This window comes from Schistocerca cancellata, chromosome 2 (assembly GCF_023864275.1).
Source record: "Schistocerca cancellata isolate TAMUIC-IGC-003103 chromosome 2, iqSchCanc2.1, whole genome shotgun sequence".
Lineage (NCBI taxonomy): Eukaryota > Metazoa > Arthropoda > Insecta > Orthoptera > Acrididae > Schistocerca > Schistocerca cancellata.
This window is the reverse complement of record NC_064627.1, coordinates 228,461,575-228,479,344: the sequence shown is the minus strand read 5'-3', so window position 1 is coordinate 228,479,344 and position 17,770 is coordinate 228,461,575. Positions and strand designations below refer to the sequence as shown.

General features: G+C 46.4%; 1 protein-coding gene across 1 annotated transcript in view; it reads right to left on the bottom strand.

Moving 5' to 3' along the window:
• Positions 1–17,770, bottom strand: part of LOC126144816 (invertebrate-type lysozyme 6-like) — an 81,710-nt gene that overhangs the window by 28,165 nt on the left and 35,775 nt on the right. Inside the window, exon 2 of the mRNA XM_049915514.1 lies at positions 1,428–1,610. Coding sequence (XP_049771471.1) covers positions 1,428–1,610 — 183 coding nt within the window. The remainder of the gene's footprint in view (positions 1–1,427; positions 1,611–17,770) is intronic.

The following is a 17,770-nucleotide window of genomic DNA, read 5'->3' as shown; positions in this document are numbered from 1 at the left end:
TAATAAAGTCATTAGAAGATCAAAACAAATTGCAAAATGATTTAGACGTAACATCTGTATGGTACGAACGGTGGCTATTGCACCCGAACTATATAGAGTGAGGAAAGCATTAAAAAAATCCATTAAACTTAGGTTACCCGGTAAATCAAACATAAATGAAGGTTGCCGAGTCAACTAAATGCCTGGGAATTACAATTACAAACAATTTAAATTTAAAGCATCACATAGAAAATGTTGTGGGGAAGGCGAACCGAAGACTTTATTACAGGTAGAGAACTTAGAGACTACATATGTACTAAAGAAACTGCCTATACTACGCTTGGCCGTTCTCTTCTGAGGATTGTTGCGCGATATGGGGCCCTTACCAGGTAGGATTGACGAAGGACATCGGAAAACTCTAAATAGCATCACGCTTTGTACTATCGCGAAATCGGGGATAGTGTTACGGACATGATACGCTAGCTGAGGTGGAAATCATTAAAACAATGGCCTTTTTTTCTTTGCAGCGACATCCTTTCACGAAATTTCCGTAACCAGCTTTCTCCTCCGAATGAATTTTTTTAAATCCCACCTAAATAATAATAGTAATATAATTAGAGAAATCAGATCTTGCACGAACAGATTTATTCCAAGTGTAGCAATCGAAACGCTCTGAAAATGGCACTATGAACCCTCTGCTAACCACTTAAGTGTGAATTGCAGAGTTGTCATGTACATATTGTTAGTATCGTTTGGTTCGACACATTCTGTATAACGTTTTCCAGTGAGTATATTCGATACTAGCAGTGCGATTATCCTCTTCTGTGGTCTACACATTTACCACGCATGATTTCCTTAGAAGATAGGATAGGGGGAATGGCACAGTGATATACATGCTGGATGTGGTAAATGTCTTCCCCACAGCCAAAGCCCCGAGTGGGCAGGTGCACTATCCTGATAAAAAGAGGACTTCCTTCTGCACCGATCAATGTACACTGTGCAACACAAAGGATTACTTTTTAGGAAACCCGTAATTCGTCCCCAAATGCGACGTCAAAGTTTGAAATTTGGCTCAAAGGTGCCTACAATCTTCCTGTGCTACTGGTGCAACACTGCAATTAAATGCAGTTCACGTTCTGTAGATAGCTGACCCACGATGTCTCAAGAGAAGGGTCGTAGAATATTTAATTAAAAATAATTTAATAAATTTATTGAAGTTAATTTACGACAGCCAGGAATTTAATCCTAGCAGTTCACTTTTCAGGCGAACATTCTGCGACAGAACCATACACAATATCGAAAACAGAAACTTGCTTTGCGTAAGTAATGACACTCTGGAAGCACTGTTTCTCGAGAATTTTGAGAGTCGAATGGGCCTGCTTCAGGAATGATATTTAAGAACTGAACTTCACGTACCGGAAGTAAAAAAGAACTTTTGAGTAACTCACCATCTTCGGCATCCGGCGAGGTCCCCGGAACAATGGGTGAGCCAGCGTCGAGCCAGTACGGCTTGGTGATCTGGAACAGGCCGCACACGCCGTTGTTGCAGCCCAGCTTCGGGTTGCACTGCGAAGACGCCTCACAGATGCAACCGAAGCACGAGTCGAACGTCGGGCGAGTCACGTTGGTACCTGGCAGTGGAAAGTAATTATGAATATGGGCGCTCTCAGCATTTGCCGTGCTCGAAAACTGCTTTTCTGAAGGAGTGTAAGTATCTACATCAAGCAACTTTCTTTACGCAATCTACCACTGTTCACTGATGACTCTGTAGTGTATAGCAAAGTGTCATCGTTGAGTGACCGTAGTATGATACAGGGTGACTTTGAATTTCTGTTTGGCGTGAAGAATGTGCAGCTTGCTCAAAATGTAGAGAAACGTGAGTTAATTCACATGAGTAAGGGAGACAGTCGTGTAATGTCCCAATACATTTCTAGTGGTGTACTGTTTGACAGTTACGTCAATGAAATGTATAGGCGTAACGTACCAAAGAGACATGAAATTCAGATAGCAACCAAGGTCGGTAGTAAGAAAGGCGAATGGTCTGTTTCTCGAAGGATGTCTTCTATGTCTTTTGAATTGTACTAGAAGCTTTATTTACCTAAACCGGTTTTCGGGTTTATAACTCATCAGTGGTATCTCATACAGAGGAACAAACATCTGTATATTTGCAGACTGAAGCGACTAAAACCAAAATTTGTACCAAGCCCGGGATTCGAAACCAGGTCTCCCACTGACTAGGCAGATGTGCCACCCACTATGCCAGCCTGGCACAGTGACTTTGCACAAGTACAAGAACTACCCTAGCATGCCTTCCTCCTCAATCCAAATTACCATTCACTCCTAAGCCGAATTGGTACTCCCCCTAAATTAGATTAAAGCACCTATATCTGTGTGGTATACCACGGTCGAGGGGCAGATTCTTAGTAATCACAAAAACGTCCTCGCTACCGGGTTCTAAACCCCCTAGCGCTTAAATTTTGATTAATGATCAACATTGGTGGCCGAAGCCTTCCGGCATAAGAAGTCACTCTCATTCTGCCAACGGCCTTGTCAAAGACGGTGGAGGAGCAGACAGAGGTTCAGGGCACACTTGTCCTTGGGGTGGGAAACTGCCCTATAGACAGAAGAATCAGCAATGATCAACGGCATGAGGATTTAGAAGGCAGTGGAAACCCCTGCACTAAAGAGACATAGCTTTTAGCCACAGGACATGTGACCTGTAATTGAGAAAGTGTCATGATGATCTCTCCATTGGCGAAAGATTCCGTAATGCTCCCCCATTCGGATCTCTGGGAGGGTACTGCCAAGTGGGAGGTTAACATGAAAAAAAGACTGAATAACCAACGAAAGGATAACGTTCTAAAACTCGGGGCGTGGAATGTCAGAAGTCTGAACAGGGTAGGGAAGCCAGAAAATCTGAAAAGGGAAATGCAAAGGCCCAATCTAGATTTTCTAGGGGTCAGTGAAATGAAATGGAAAGAAGACAAGGACTTCAGATCGGATGAGTACGGGAATGATATCGACGGCAGCAGAAAATGGTATAACGGTGTAAGACGTGTATATTTCTATTGTCTATTGTCAAGACAATTTATGAAAGATTTTTATATTTTATTAATAGGTTAAGTAGGAATAATTAATATTTGTCAAGTTCGAAATAATTGTGGTAGCAGGGGATGTCTGCACCAAGGTATTGTTGACAGGAGACCGCACATAGATATAATTTTAAAAAGCGCGGGAAAGACCGTGTATGGATACATTTTAAAAAAGAGCGGCAAAGACCGGGCACTGATACGTTTTGTAATGGTAGCAGGGATTGTCTGCACCAGAAAACGTTGTTGGCGGTAGAGACCGCACTTTAGCGTTCGTAGGAAGTCAGTGGTCTACATCTACATTTATACTCCGCAAGCCACCCAACGGTGTGTGGCGGAGGGCACTTTACGTGCAACTGTCATTACATCCCTTTCCTGTTCCAGTCGCGTATGGTTCGCGGGAAGAACGACTGTCTGAAAGCCTCTGTGCGCGCTCTAATCTCTCTAATTTTACATTCGTGATCTCCTCGGGAGGTATAAGTAGGGGGAAGCAATATATTCGATACCTCATCCAGAAACGCACCCTCTCGAAACCTGACAAGCAAGCTACATCGCGATGCAGAGCGCCTCTCTTGCAGAGTCTGCCACTTGAGTTTGTTAAACATCTCCGTAACGCTATCACGATTACCAAATAACCCTGTGACGAAACGCGCCGCTCTTATTTAGATCTTCTCTATCTCCTCCGTCAACCCGATCTGGTACGGATCCCACACTGATGCGCAATACTCAAGTATAGGTCGAACAAGTGTTTTGTAAGCCACCTCCTTTGTTGATGGACTACATTTTCTAAGGACTCTCCCAATGAATCTCAACTTGGTACCCGCCTTACCAACCATTAATTTTATATGATCATTCCACTTAAAATCGTTCCGCACGCATACTCCCAGATATTTTACAGAAGTAACTGCTACCAGTGTTTGTTCCGCTATCATATAATGATACAATAAAGGATCCTTCTTTCTATGTATTCGCAATACATTACATTTGTCTATGTTAAGTGTCAGTTGCCACTCCCTGCACCAAGTGCCTATCCGCTGCAGATCTTCCTGCATTTCGCTACAATTTTCTTATGCTGCAACTTCTCTGTATACTACAGCATCATCCGCGAAAAGCCGCATGGAACTTCCGACACTATCTACTGGGTCATTTATATATATTGTGAAAAGCAATGGTCCCATAACACTCCCCTGTGGCACGCCAGAGGTTACTTTAACGTCTGTAGACGTCTCTCCGTTGATAACAACATGCTATGTTCTGTTTGCTAAAAACTCTTCAATCCAGCCACACAGCTGGTCTGATATTCCGTAGGCTCTTACTTTGTTTATCAGGCGACAGTGCGGAACTGTATCTAACGCCTTCCGGAAGTCAAGAAAAAAAATAGCATCTACCTGGGAGCCTGTATCTAATATTTTCTGGGTCTCATGAACAAATACAGCGAGTTGGGTCTCACACGATCGCTGTTTCCGGAATCCTTGTTGATCCCTGCATAGTAGATTCTGAGTTTCCAAAAACGACATGATACTCGAGCAAAAAACATGTTCTAAAAATTCTACAACAGATCGACGTCAGAGATATAGGTCTATAGTTTTGCGCATCTACTCGACGACCCTTCTTGAAGACTGGGACTACCTGTGCTCTTTTCCAATCATTTGGAACCTTCCGTTCCTCTAGAGACTTGCGGTACACGGCTGTTAGAAGAGGGGGGGGGGAGCAAGTTCTTTCGCGTACTCTGTGTAGAATCGAATTGGTATCCCGTCAGGTCCAGTGGACTTTCCTCTGTTGAGTGATTCCAGTTGCTTTTCTATTCCTTGGACACTTATTTCGATGTCAGCCATTTTTTCGTTTGTGCGAGGATTTAGAGAAGGAACTGCAGTGCGGTCTTCCTCTGTGAAACAGCTTTGGAGAAAGGTGTTTAGTATTTCAGCTTTACGCTTGTCATCCTCTGTTTCAATGCCATCATCATCCCGGAGTGTCTGGATATGCTGTTTCGAGCCACTTAATGATTTAACGTAAGACCAGAACTTCCTAGGATTTTCTGTCAAGTCGGTACATAGAATTTTACTTTCGAATTCACTGAACGCTTGACGCATAGCCCTCCTTACGCTAACTTTGACATCGTTTAGCTTCTGTTTGTCTGAGAGGTTTTGGCTGCGTTTAAACTTGGAGTGAAGCTCTTTGCTTTCGCAGTAGTTTCCTAAGTTTGTTGTTGTACCACGGTGGGTTTTTCCCGTCCCTCACAGTTTTACTCGGCACGTACCTGTCTAAAACGAATTTTACGATTGCCTTGAACTTTTTCCATAAACACTCAACATTGTCAGTGTCGGAACAGAAATTTTCGTTTTGATCTGTTAGGTAGTCTGAAATCTGCCTTCTATTACTCTTGCTAAACAGATAAACCTTCCTCCCTTTTTTTTATATTCCTATTAACTTCCATATTCAGGGATGCTGCAACGGCCTTATGATCACTGATTCCCTGTTCTGCACTTAAGAGTCGAAAAGTTCGGGTCTGTTTGTTATCAGTAGGTCCAAGATGTTATCTCCACGAGTCGGTTCTCTGTTTAATTGCTCGAGGTAATTTTCGGATAGTGCACTCAGTATTATGTCACTCGATGCTCTGTCCCTACCACCCGTCCTAAACATCTGAGTGTCCCAGTCTATATCTGGTAAATTGAAATCTCCACCTAAGACTATAACATGCTGAGAAAATTTATGTGAAATGTATTCCAAATTTTCTCTCAGTTGTTCTGCCACTAATGCTGCTGAGTCGGGGGGTCGGTAAAAGGAGCCAATTATTAACCTAGCTCGGTTGTTGAGTGTAACCTCCACCCATAATAATTCACAGGAACTATCCACTTCTACTTCACTACAGGATAAAATACTACTAACAGCGACGAACACTCCACCACCAGTTGCATGCAATCTATCCTTTCTAAACACCGTCTGTGCCTTTGTAAAAATTTCGGCAGAATTTATCTCTGGCTTCAGCCAGCTTTCTGTACCTATAACGATTTCAGCTTCGGTGCTTTCTATCAGCGCTTGAAGTTCCGGTACTTTAACAACGCAGCTTCGACAGTTTAAAATTACAGTACCGATTGCTGCTTGGTCCCCGCATGTCCTGACTTTGCCCCGCACCCGTTGAGGCTGTTGCCCTTTCTGTACTTGCCAGAGGCCATCTAACCTAAAAAACCGCCCAGCCCACGCCACACACCCCTGCTACCCGTGTAGCCGCTTGTTGCGTGTAGTGGACTCCTGACCTATCCAGCGGAACCCGAAACCCCACCACCCTATGGCGCAAGTCGAGGAATCTGCAGCCCACACGGTCGCAGAACCGTCTCAGCCTCTGATTCAGACCCTCCACTCGGCTCTGTACCACAGGTCCGCAGTCAGTCCTGTCGACGATGCTGCAGATGGTGAGCTCTGCTTTCATCCCGCTAGCAAGACTGGCAGTCTTCACCAAATCAGATAGCCGCCGGAAGCCAGAGAGGATTTCCTCCGATCCATAGCAACACACATCATTGGTGCCGACATGAGCGACCATCTGCAGATGGGTGCACCCTGTACCCTTCATGGCATCCGGAAGCACCCTTTCCACATCTGGAATGACTCCCCCCCGGTATGCACACGGGGTGCACTTTGGTTTTCTTCCCCTCGCTTGCTGCCATATCCCTAAGGGGCCCTATTACGTGCCTGACGTTGGAGCTCCCAACTACCAGTAATCCCACCCTCTGCGACCGCCCAGATCTTGCAGACTGAGGGGCAACCTCTGGAACAGGACAAGCAGCCATGTCAGGCCGAAGATCAGTATCAGCCTGAGACAGAGCCTGACACCGGTTCGTCAGACAAACTGGAGAGGCCTTCCGTTCAGCCCTCCGGGATGTCTTTCGCCCCCTGCCACACCTTGAGACGACCTCCCACTCTACCACAGGTGAGGGATCAGCCTCAATGCGGGCAGTATCCCAGGCAACCACAGCCGTAGTCCGATCGGGGAATGCGTGGGACGAGCTGGCCGTCCCCGACAAACCCCCATCCGGACCCCCACAGTGATGCCCATTGGCAACAGCCTCAAGCTGTGTGACCGAAGCCAACACTGCCTGAAGCTGCCAACTCAGCCTGCATCCGAACACAGCAGTTGCAATCCTTATCCATGCTAAAAACTGTTGTGCAAAGAACGTCTGAACTAATCTACAGAGAGCGCCAACAAATCGACACAAAATTTAAACGGTTATTAAAATACAAGATTGCCTAGTAAATGCAGTAACGCTGCCACTTTTTTTTTTTGTTTGTGGTTTTAGGGCGCAAAACTTCTATGGTCATTAGCGCCCAGCCCGTGACTTAAGACAGTAAAAAACCGAAACTGAAAACCAGCAGCAATGGGAACAAAGTCAGAAAATTGGAGAAACTAAAAATAAAAGAATGCTTAAAAATCTGCTACAGAAAGGGGGTGGTTGTCCCCAAAAAAAGCTTCAAATGACTGACGTCATTTCACTGTCACTAATAAACTGGAGAACGCGGTCGGCTGAGCGCGTGTCATCTGCTAAAATCGACGATAAATCAGGCGATAGCTGTAGACGGGAGCGTAACGGATTAAAATAGGGGCATTCAATTAAAAGGTGTCTTACCGTCCACAGCTGAGAGCAATGGGGACAGAGTGGGGGAGGATCGCCGCTTAAAAGATGTCGATGGCTAAAACGACAATGCCCTATCCGGAGTCTAGCTAAAATTACCTCCTCCCGACGACGCGTTCGGGAGGAAGAGGTCCAAGCGCAAGGAAGGGCTTTCACTTCCCGCAATTTATTACAGGGAAGTGCCGACCAATGGGCATGCCATAAATGCGCAACATGGCGACATAAATCGTTCCGAAGATCGGTGAAGGGAAGCGACTGAATAGCTGGCCGAGGAAGAGAGACTGCAGCCTTGGCCGCTATATCGGCCGCCTCATTCCCACAGATACCAGCGTGTCCCGGGAGCCAGAGGAACGCCACCGAGACGCCCCCCAGGTGGAGCAAGCGCAGACAGTCCTGAATCCGGTGGACCAGAGGGTGCACAGGGTAAAGAGCTTGGAGACTGAGGAGAGAGCTGAGAGAATCTGAGCAGATAACGTACTGTATCCGCTGATGGCGGCGGATGTAGTGGACAGCCTGGAGAACAGCGTAAAGCTCCGCAGTATAAACCGAACACTGGTCGGGAAGCCGAAAGCGATTTGGGGTGTCGCCAACAATATAGGCACTCCCTACACCTAACGATGTTTTCGAGCCGTCGGTGTAAATAAATGTGGCGTCCGTCATTTGTGAACATAGAGCAGCAAATGCCCGACGATAAATAAGTGTAGGGGTACCATCCTTGGGAAATTGACAAAGGTCACGGAGCAGGCAGATCCGGGGACGGAGCCAAGGCGGTGCTGTACCCCAAGTTGTCAAGAAGGTTTTAGGAAAGCGGAAGGAAAGAGAATGGAGCAGTTGACGGAAGCGGACTCCCGGGGGTAGTAGGGAGGAGGAGCGGCCTGCATACCCTACATCAAAGGAGGCGTCGAAAAAAAGGTCGTGGGCTGGATTAGCAGGCATGGAAGACAGATGGCTAGCATAACGACTCAGGAGGACTGCTCGCCGATTGGACAGCGGAGGTTCAGCAGTCTCAGCATAAAGGCTTTCCACAGGGCTAGTGTAAAAAGCTCCAGACACTAAACGTAATCCACGGTGGTGGATAGAATCGAGACGCCGAAGAATAGACGGCCGAGTAGAGGAGTAGACTATGCTTCCATAATCCAATTTCGAGCGCACTAAGGCGCGATAGAGGCGGAGAAGGACCACTCTGTCCGCTCCCCAGGAGGTACCATTCAAGACACGGAGGGTGTTAAGCGATCGCAGACAGCGAGCCGAAAGATAGGAAACCTGGGAGGACCAGCATAGTTTTCTGTCAAACATAAGACCCAAGAATTTAGCGACGTCTGAAAACGGAAGGTTGACAGGACCTAGATGTAAGGAGGGCGGAAGAAACTCCTTACGTCAACAAAAATTGACACAAACGGTCTTACTGGGTGAGAAACGGAAGCCAGTTTCGATGCTCCACGAGTGGAGGCGATCGAGACATCCTTGAAGACGTCGTTCAAGAAGGCTGGTCCGTTGAGCGCTGTAGTAGATCGCAAAATCGTCCACAAAGAGGGAGCCCGAGACATCATGAGGGAGACAATCCATAATTGGATTTATGGCGATGGCAAACAGTACAACACTCAGCACGGAACCCTGGGATACCCCGTTTTCTTGGGAGAAAGTACGGGAGAGAGTAGTGTTCACCCGCACCCTAAATGTGCGCTCTGCCATAAATTCGCGAAGAAAAAGGGGCAGCCGGCCTCGAAAGCCCCAAGAGAACAGTGTGCGGAGGTTGCCTGTCCTCCAACAGGTATCGTATGCGCGCTCTAGATCAAAAAATATTGCTACCGTTTTGCGTTTCCGGAGAAAATTGTTCATGATGTAAGTGGAGAGAGCAACAAGATGGTCAACTGCAGAACGATGCTTTCGGAATCCGCATTGGGCAGGTGTTAAAAGACTGCGGGATTCCAGCCACCAAGCTAAACGGTAATTCACCATACGCTCCAAAACCTTACAGACACTACTCGTGAGAGAAATGGGACGATAGCTAGAGGGGAGATGTTTGTCCTTTCCAGGTTTCGGAACGGGAACGACAATAGCTTCCCGCCACCGTCTGGGAAAGGTACTGTCGGTCCAAATTCGATTATAAAGGCGAAGGAGGTAACGCAGATTATGGGTTGATAAATGCAGCAACATCTGGACATGGATTCCATCCGGTCCTGGGGCGGAGGAGCGAGAAGAAGAGAGGGCATGTTGGAGATCCCGCATGGAGAAAACAGTATTGTAGCTTTCGTGATTTGGAGAGGAGAAAGCAAGATGTCGCACTTCTGCTGCACGTTTCTTCGGGAGAAACGCTGGCGGGTAATTTGAAGAGCTCGAAATCTCAGCAAAGTGCTGACCCAATGAGTTACAAATTGCGACGGGGTCCACTAAGGTATCATGCGCGACAGTGAGCCCACAGACCGGGGAGAAACTAGGCGCGCCTGAGAACCGTCGAAGCCGACTCCAAACTTCAGAGGAGGGAGTGAAGGTGTTAAATGAGCTAATAAAGAATTTCCAGCTTGCCTTCTTGCTATCGCGGATGACGCGACGGCATCGCGCACGGAGCTGCTTATAGCGGATACAGTTGGCCAAAGTAGGATGGTGACGGAAATTGCGTAGAGCACGTCGCCGCTCACGTAGTGCGTCACGGCATGCCTCGTTCCACCAAGGAACTGGGGGGCGCCGGGGCAATTCGGAGGTGCGTGGTATTGAACGTTCCGCAGCTGTAAGAATAACGTCGGGAATATGTGTGACCTCATCGTCGACGCTGGGAAAGCGACGGTCATCGAATGTCGCGAGAGACGAAAAAAGTGTCTAATCGGCTTGGGCAAATTTCCAGCGTCGCGAGCGCATATATGGCAGTGGAGACTGCAGTCTAAGGGCACATGGAAAGTGGTCACTCGAGTGTGTATCATCAAGGGCGAACCATTCGAAGCGCCGAGCTAGCGGAACAGTGCCGACCGCAAGGTCCAAATGAGATAAATTTGTCGTGGAGGCAGACAAAAATGTGGGGACCCCAGTGTTGAGGCAAACTAGATCCGCTTGGTGGAAGACGTCTAGCAATAGAGAGCCACGTGGACAAGGATGAGGAGATCCCCAAAGCGGGTGGTGGGCATTGAAGTCCCCAACCAGCAAATAGGGGGGTGGAAGCTGACCAAGAAGATGAAGGAGATCAGCTCGTGCCATTGGTGTGGATGATGGAATGTATACAGTACAAAGAGAGAACGTGTATCCAGAAAGGGAAAGACGGACGGCGACAGCTTGGAAGGAACTGTTTAAGGGGATTGGGTGATAATGGAGAGTATCATGGAGAAGAATCATGGAGAAGAATCATGACTCCTCCATGGGCTGGAGTGCCTTCAACAGAGGGGAGGTCATATCGGACGGACTGAAAGTGAGGGAGAACAAAGCGGTCATGGGGACGCAGCTTTGTTTCCTGAAGACAGAAGATGACCGGCGAGTAGGAGCGTAAGAGGACCGACAATTCATCCCGATTGGCTCGAATGCCGCGGATATTCCAGTGGATAATGGACATGGGGTGAAAGGAAAATGGAGAAATGTGACCCAAGTTGCTGTCAACTCAAGGACTGCTCGGAGCTAGCATCCGACAGCATGGAATGGCATTCAGCCGAAGGCAGAAGATCCTGATCCATAGGTTGGTCAGGAGCAGTCCCTGCCACCAGCGATCGGCCGGTTGACCGGCCACCAGCAGTGCGCCTCGGCGACACAGAAGATGGCCGAGGGCGATTTCCGCCAGGTGGTGCTGTAGAGGGGACACGCCTTGGCGGAGAAGGAGAGGAACTGGGTTTCTTTGTAGCCTTCTTGGAAGAATGTGGTTTAGATGAAGAAGGAACCGATGGTTGTGAAGTTGTGGTACGTAAAAACTCTTCACGAGTATGCTCTTTTTTCGAAGACTTGGCGTCCGACTTTTGGGCTCTAGATGTAGCAGAACCCGACGAAGGGTGAGCCACAGAGTGGGCAGGCGAAAGTGGTGAGGTTGAACGAGCGATCTTTGCGCTGGCCGATCTGACAGCCGTGGTACTAAAGGTGAGGTCGCAAGTCTGCGTGGCCGCCTCCTTTGTTGGCCGAGGAGAAGCAAGGACAGTGCTGTATTTTCCTGTCTGAGGCACGGTGGGCTTGCGACTGGCGAATAATTTTCGAGCAGCAAAGGTCGACACCTTTTCCTTCACCCTTATTTCCTGGATGAGCTTCTCGTCCTTAAAAACGGGGCAATCTCGAGAGGAAGCAGCGTGGTCACCCGTACAGTTGATGCAGCGAGGGGATGGAGGTGGACAAGCACCCTCATGGGCATCCTTGCCACACGTAACACATTTGGCTGGATTGGAACAGGACTGGCTGGTGTGATTGAACCGCTGACATCGATAGCAACGCGTAGGGTTTGGGACGTAAGGGCGAACGGAAATTATCTCATAGCCTGCTTTGATTTTCGATGGGAGTTGAACTGTGTCAAATGTCAAGAAGACAGTGCGGGTTGGAATGATGTTTGTGTCAACCCGTTTCATTACTCTATGAACTGCCGTTACGCCCTGGTCAGACAGATAGTGCTGAATTTCTTCGTCAGACAATCCATCGAGGGAGCGTGTATAAACGACTCCACGCGAGAAATTTAAGGTACGGTGCAGTTCCACCCGGACAGGGAAGGTGTGGAGCAGAGAAGTACGTAGCAATTTTTGCGCCTGGAGGGCACTGTGTGTTTCTAACAACAGGGTGCCATTTCGTAATCTGGAACAAGACTTTACAGGACCTGCTATTGCGTCGACACCTTTCTGAATAATGAAAGGGTTGACCGTGGAGAAGTCGTGACCTTCATCAGACCGAGAAACAACAAGGAACTGTGGCAACGATGGAAGAATCGTCTGTGGCTGAGACTCAGTATACTTACGTTTGTGAGCAGACTTAGTGGAAGGTGAGGAAACCATTGCGGAAGAATCCCCCATGATTACCGGCGTCTCCGATGGCGCGCTCCTCCCTTGTGGGGGCCCTCTCTGAGGGCACTCCCGCCTTAGGTGATTGTTCACACCTCAGGTCACACCTCCCGACAAACGGACGGAGGGACCAATCGGCATTTTCGGAAGGTATCAGCTCGGGTAATCACCCCTCCCTGGGCCTGGCCGTTACCAGGGGGTACGTACGTGTCCTACCTGTCTACCCGGGGCGGGGAATTACGCGTTACCCCGTCACCGGCTACGCACGAAGGGCGTGGGTCGGCCTTCAGACACGCACAGGGAGGAAGAAAGAGAAAGGGAAAGGAAGGAAGAGAGGTCTCAAACGCCGCAGCGGAGAAAAGGGAAAGAGAAGAGGTAAGGAAAAGAGAAGGACAAAGGAAGGAAGAAGACAGAGAAGGACAAAGGAAGGAAGAAGACAGGGAAGGACAAAGGAAGGAAGAAGACAGGGAAGGACAAAGGAAGGAAGAAGACAGAGAAGGACAAAGGAAGGAAGAAGACAGAGAAGGACAAAGGAAGGAAGAAGACAGAAGGACAAAGGAAGGAAGAAGACAGAAGGACAAAGGAAGGAAGAAGACAGAAGGACAAAGGAAGGAAGAAGACAGAAGGACAAAGGAAGGAAGAAGACATAAAAGCAAGGAAGGCAAAGAATGCAGTACATTTACGAGCGTCCGTCTCCGGACGTAGGCACAAACCATACTCCCAGATGGGGAGAAAGGGAAGGAAAGAGCCAGAGGTGAGGGGAGGAGGGGCGAAGATAGGGATGGGGAAGGATGCGGAATGGGAAGGTATGCAGCCCGGAAAGGAAGGAAGGCCACATTAGCTCGGGGTCCCGTGCTCGCTACGCACGTATCCACAAAAGAGTTGTGGACCCCCTGGGGGGAATGCTGCCACTTGTGCACTGCTGACACACTGCTCGGCGGCGGAAGGAGACTACGCGAATTTACACTATTCAGGTACTAAAACGCGATGCTACAACTCTCAAATACTATAATACGCCCGAATTTTATGAATTAAATAATGCAAGTACGAAAAATACGCAAAGAAATTAAGAAAAACTATGTAACAAATGAGTGAGCTAGGAGTATACGACTTGCTGCTGCAGCTGCTTATCCAACGGCGGCAGGGAGAAGTGAAGAAAATCGGTAGCAGGTCTGAAGCGAGAGGTTGGGAGGAGCGGTGTGCCTGCCAGCCACCAGCTATGATTAAGAAGAGATTATAAACGGATGTACGGAGACATCAGATAACTATTATCATAAGAGGAACTAATATTATTGAATTATTTTTTGAGAAACTCAAGACTATTGAAGGTATGTTTGCGCAATGGTTCAAATGGCTCTGAGCACTATGGGACTTAACAGCTATGGTCATCAGTCCCCTAGAACTTAGAACTACTTAAACCTAACTAACCTAAGGACATCACACAACACCCAGTCATCACGAGGCAGAGAAAATCCCGTGACCCCGCCGGGAATCGAACCCGGAAACCCGGGGGGGCGGGAAACGAGAACGCTACCGCACGACCACGAGCGTTTGCGCAATGTTAGTTGTAAGATTATTGTAAAAAGTACGTCCCATTCGAACGTTTGTAAAATCATTTCATTCAGAATAATTTTTGCCAGCAATATTGCATTACTGATTATAATCAATCCCAAAAACCATCAACGTAAAACTTTGAAAAATTTTATTGTTGTCAAGAGAAGTTTAAATATGAATTACGTAACTTCAAATTAATTAAAGAATAACGTCAGCTTTCGTAATAAATACAGCCACTTATTATGAAAACCCACCAGCAGCTAATAGAATATAGCAAAACAGAGTAATTATATTCATGACTAAGTTCTATGTAGCAGACAGATGGCGATCCAGTAACAGTAAAAAACGGTAAGGAACAGTTTTGCGTTATTGCAGGTAACGACTGAGGGCCACGCGACGACGACACATTCTATGTTTCGTCGAAATAATCAGCAAATCACTTTTAATAAGCAGCATTTAAATTTGTATGCGAAAATTGATCAAGAGAATTAATTTCAAAGGGAAGATTTCATTTGTTGTTATTAAGAAAGATATAGAAATCCTAAGGGAAGGTTTCATAGGTTACTGTAGAAGGGGACGTTGCGTAACAAAAAAAGAGAGGAGACGGGAAGGTTTCAACGGGAGTAGGACTCGTTATGAATAGAAAGGTAGGGCAGGGAGTGTTACTATGAATAGTTCAGTGATAGCGTTGTTTTTATCAGACTCTACAGGAAACCAACACCGACAACGATATTTCAGGTATACATGCCGGTGAAGAGATAGAAAACATATATGAGGATACTGAAAGGGTAACAGTACGTAAAGAGAAATGAAAATCTGATAGTCATGGATGACTGGAATGCAATTCTAGGGGAAGGAGCAGCAGAAACGGCTACAGTAGAATATGGGTTTAGGACAACGAATGGGAGAGGAGGATGACTAATTGATTCTGTAATAAATTTCAGCCAGTAATAGCGAATACTCTGTTCAAGAATCACACGAGGAGAAAAAATACGTGGAAAATGCCGGGTGGTACGGGAAGGTTTCAGTTATATTACATCATTGTCAGACAGATTCTGGAATCAGATATTGGATTCTAAGGCGTACCCAGGAGCAGATATAGACTCGAATCATAATTTAGTAGTGGTACAGAGTAGGCTGAAGTTTAAGAAATTAGCGACCAAGAATCAATACTCAAAGAAATAGGATACGGAAGTACTAAGGAATGACGAAATATACTTTGAGTTCTCTAAGACGATAGGCACAGCAATAAGGAATAGCTCTGTAGGCAGTACAACTGAAGAGAGACATCTCTAAAAAGGCAATCACAGAAGTTGGAATGAAGAAAATAGCTACAAAGAAGGTATCTGCGAAGAAACAGTGGATAACAGAAAACATACTTCAGTTCATCGATGAAAGAAGAAAGTACAATAACTTTCAAGGAAATTCAGGAATACAGAAATAAAAGTCCCTGAGGAATGAAATAAAAGGAAGTGCAGGAAAGCTAAGGCGAAATGGCTGCATAAAAAATTTGAGCAAACTGAAAAACAAATTATCGTCGGAAAGATTGACTGAACATAAACGAAAGTCAAAACAACTTTCGATGAAACCAAAAGCAAGTGTGGTAACATTAAGAGTGCAACGGGAATTCCACTGTTAAATGCAGAGGACAGAGGGGATTGGTGGAAAGAGTACTTTGAAAGGCTCTAAGAGGGGAAAGCTTTGTCAGGTGTGATAGAAGAAGACACTGGAGCCTATTTAGAAGAGATAGGGCACCCACTATTAGAATCAGAATTTTACAAAGCTTTGGAGGACGTACGATCAAAAATAAAGCAGAAGGGATGGATAACATTCCATCAGAATTTCTAAAATAATTGGGGGAGGTCGCAACAAAACAACTATTCACGTTAGTGTGTAGAATGTATGAAACTGGCGACATACCATCTGACTAGGAAAAATATCCCCACAATTACGAAGACTGCAAGAGATCACAAGTGCGGAGAATTATCTTACAATCAGCTTAACAGATCATGCATCCAAATTGCTGACACGAATAATAAACAGAAGAATGGAAAAGAAAATTCAGGATGTGTTACATGACGATCAGTTTGGCTTTAGGAAAGGTGAAGGCAGCCGAGAGACAATTCTGACGTTGCGATTGATAATGAAAGCAAGGCCAAAGAAAAATCAGGATACGTTCATAGGATTTTTCGACCTGTAAAAAGCGTTCGACAATGTAAAATGGTGCAAGATGTTCGAAATTCTGAGAAAAATAGGATTAAGCTGTAGGGAGAGAAGGGCAATACACAATATGTACAAGAGCCAAGAGGGAGTAATAGGAGTGGACGACCAAAACGAAGTGCTCGGATTAAACAGCGGGAGACAAGGATGTAGCCTTTCGCCCCACTGTTTTATTTGTACATCGAAGCAGCCATGACGGAAACAAAAAGGAAGGATGTAAATGATACGATTCGCTGATGACACTGTTATCGAGAGTGAAAGTGGAGAAGAATCACATGATTTGCTGAATGGAATGAACAGTCTAACGAGTACAGAGTATGGATTTAGAGTAAATCGAAGAAAGACAAAAATACTGAGAAGTAGCAGATATGAGAACGGCGAGGAACATAATGTCAGGATTGATGCTCAAAAACTAGAGGAAGTTAAGGAATTCTACTGCCAAGTCAGCAAAACAACCAATGACGAACGGAGCAAGGAGGACATCAAAAGCAGTCTGGCATCGGCAAAGAGGACATTCTTGGCCAATAGGAGTCTGCTAGTTTTAAACATAGGCTTTAATTTGAGGAAGAAATCTCTGAGAATGTACGTTTGGAGCACAGCATTGTATGGTAGTGAAATATGGACTGTGGTAAAACCGGAATATAAGAGAATCGAAGCTTTTGAGATGTGTAGCTACGGGCGAATTTTTTTGCGCAGTATCAGAGAGGGGAGGAATATGTGGTAGTTTGTGTCCACCCGAAAAAAGAAAAGAAGAAATTCGTTAACTACTTTTGAATTCTATTATCAAAATAATATTTTTAAAAAGGTACTGATGTCGAAATATGGTCCAGAACCTGAAAATACCTCTTAGCACGCTCTTAGCAATATGAAAGCAATTTCAATAACGTGTAGGCCTTGCTAGCGACTTCGTGATCACAAAAGAGTTTTCACAAGCTGGGCATGGAGTACTCTACTTTCACCCCCCCCCCCCCCCCCCCGCCCCAATACCTCTTGCCCCTTGGTATTGCGAGCAAATCATTGCTAGAGATGAAATGAAGTGATAAATGGAAGAAGAAATCCTAGGGCCGACTGAAGACTAGAATGTGGACCTGACTAGCCGTCACCGAAACGTGCGCCTGCGTCTACAAATGGCTCTGAGCACTATGGGATTTCACATATGAGGTCATCAGTCCCCTAGAACTCAGAACTACTTAAACCTAACTACCCTAAGGGCATCACACACATCCATGCCCGAGGCAGGATTCGAACCTGCGAACGAAGCGGTCGCGCGGTTCCTGACTGACGCGCCTAGAACCGCTCGGCCACACAGGCCGGCGTGCGTCTACAGTTGATGTGTTGTTGTTGTTGCCTTCAG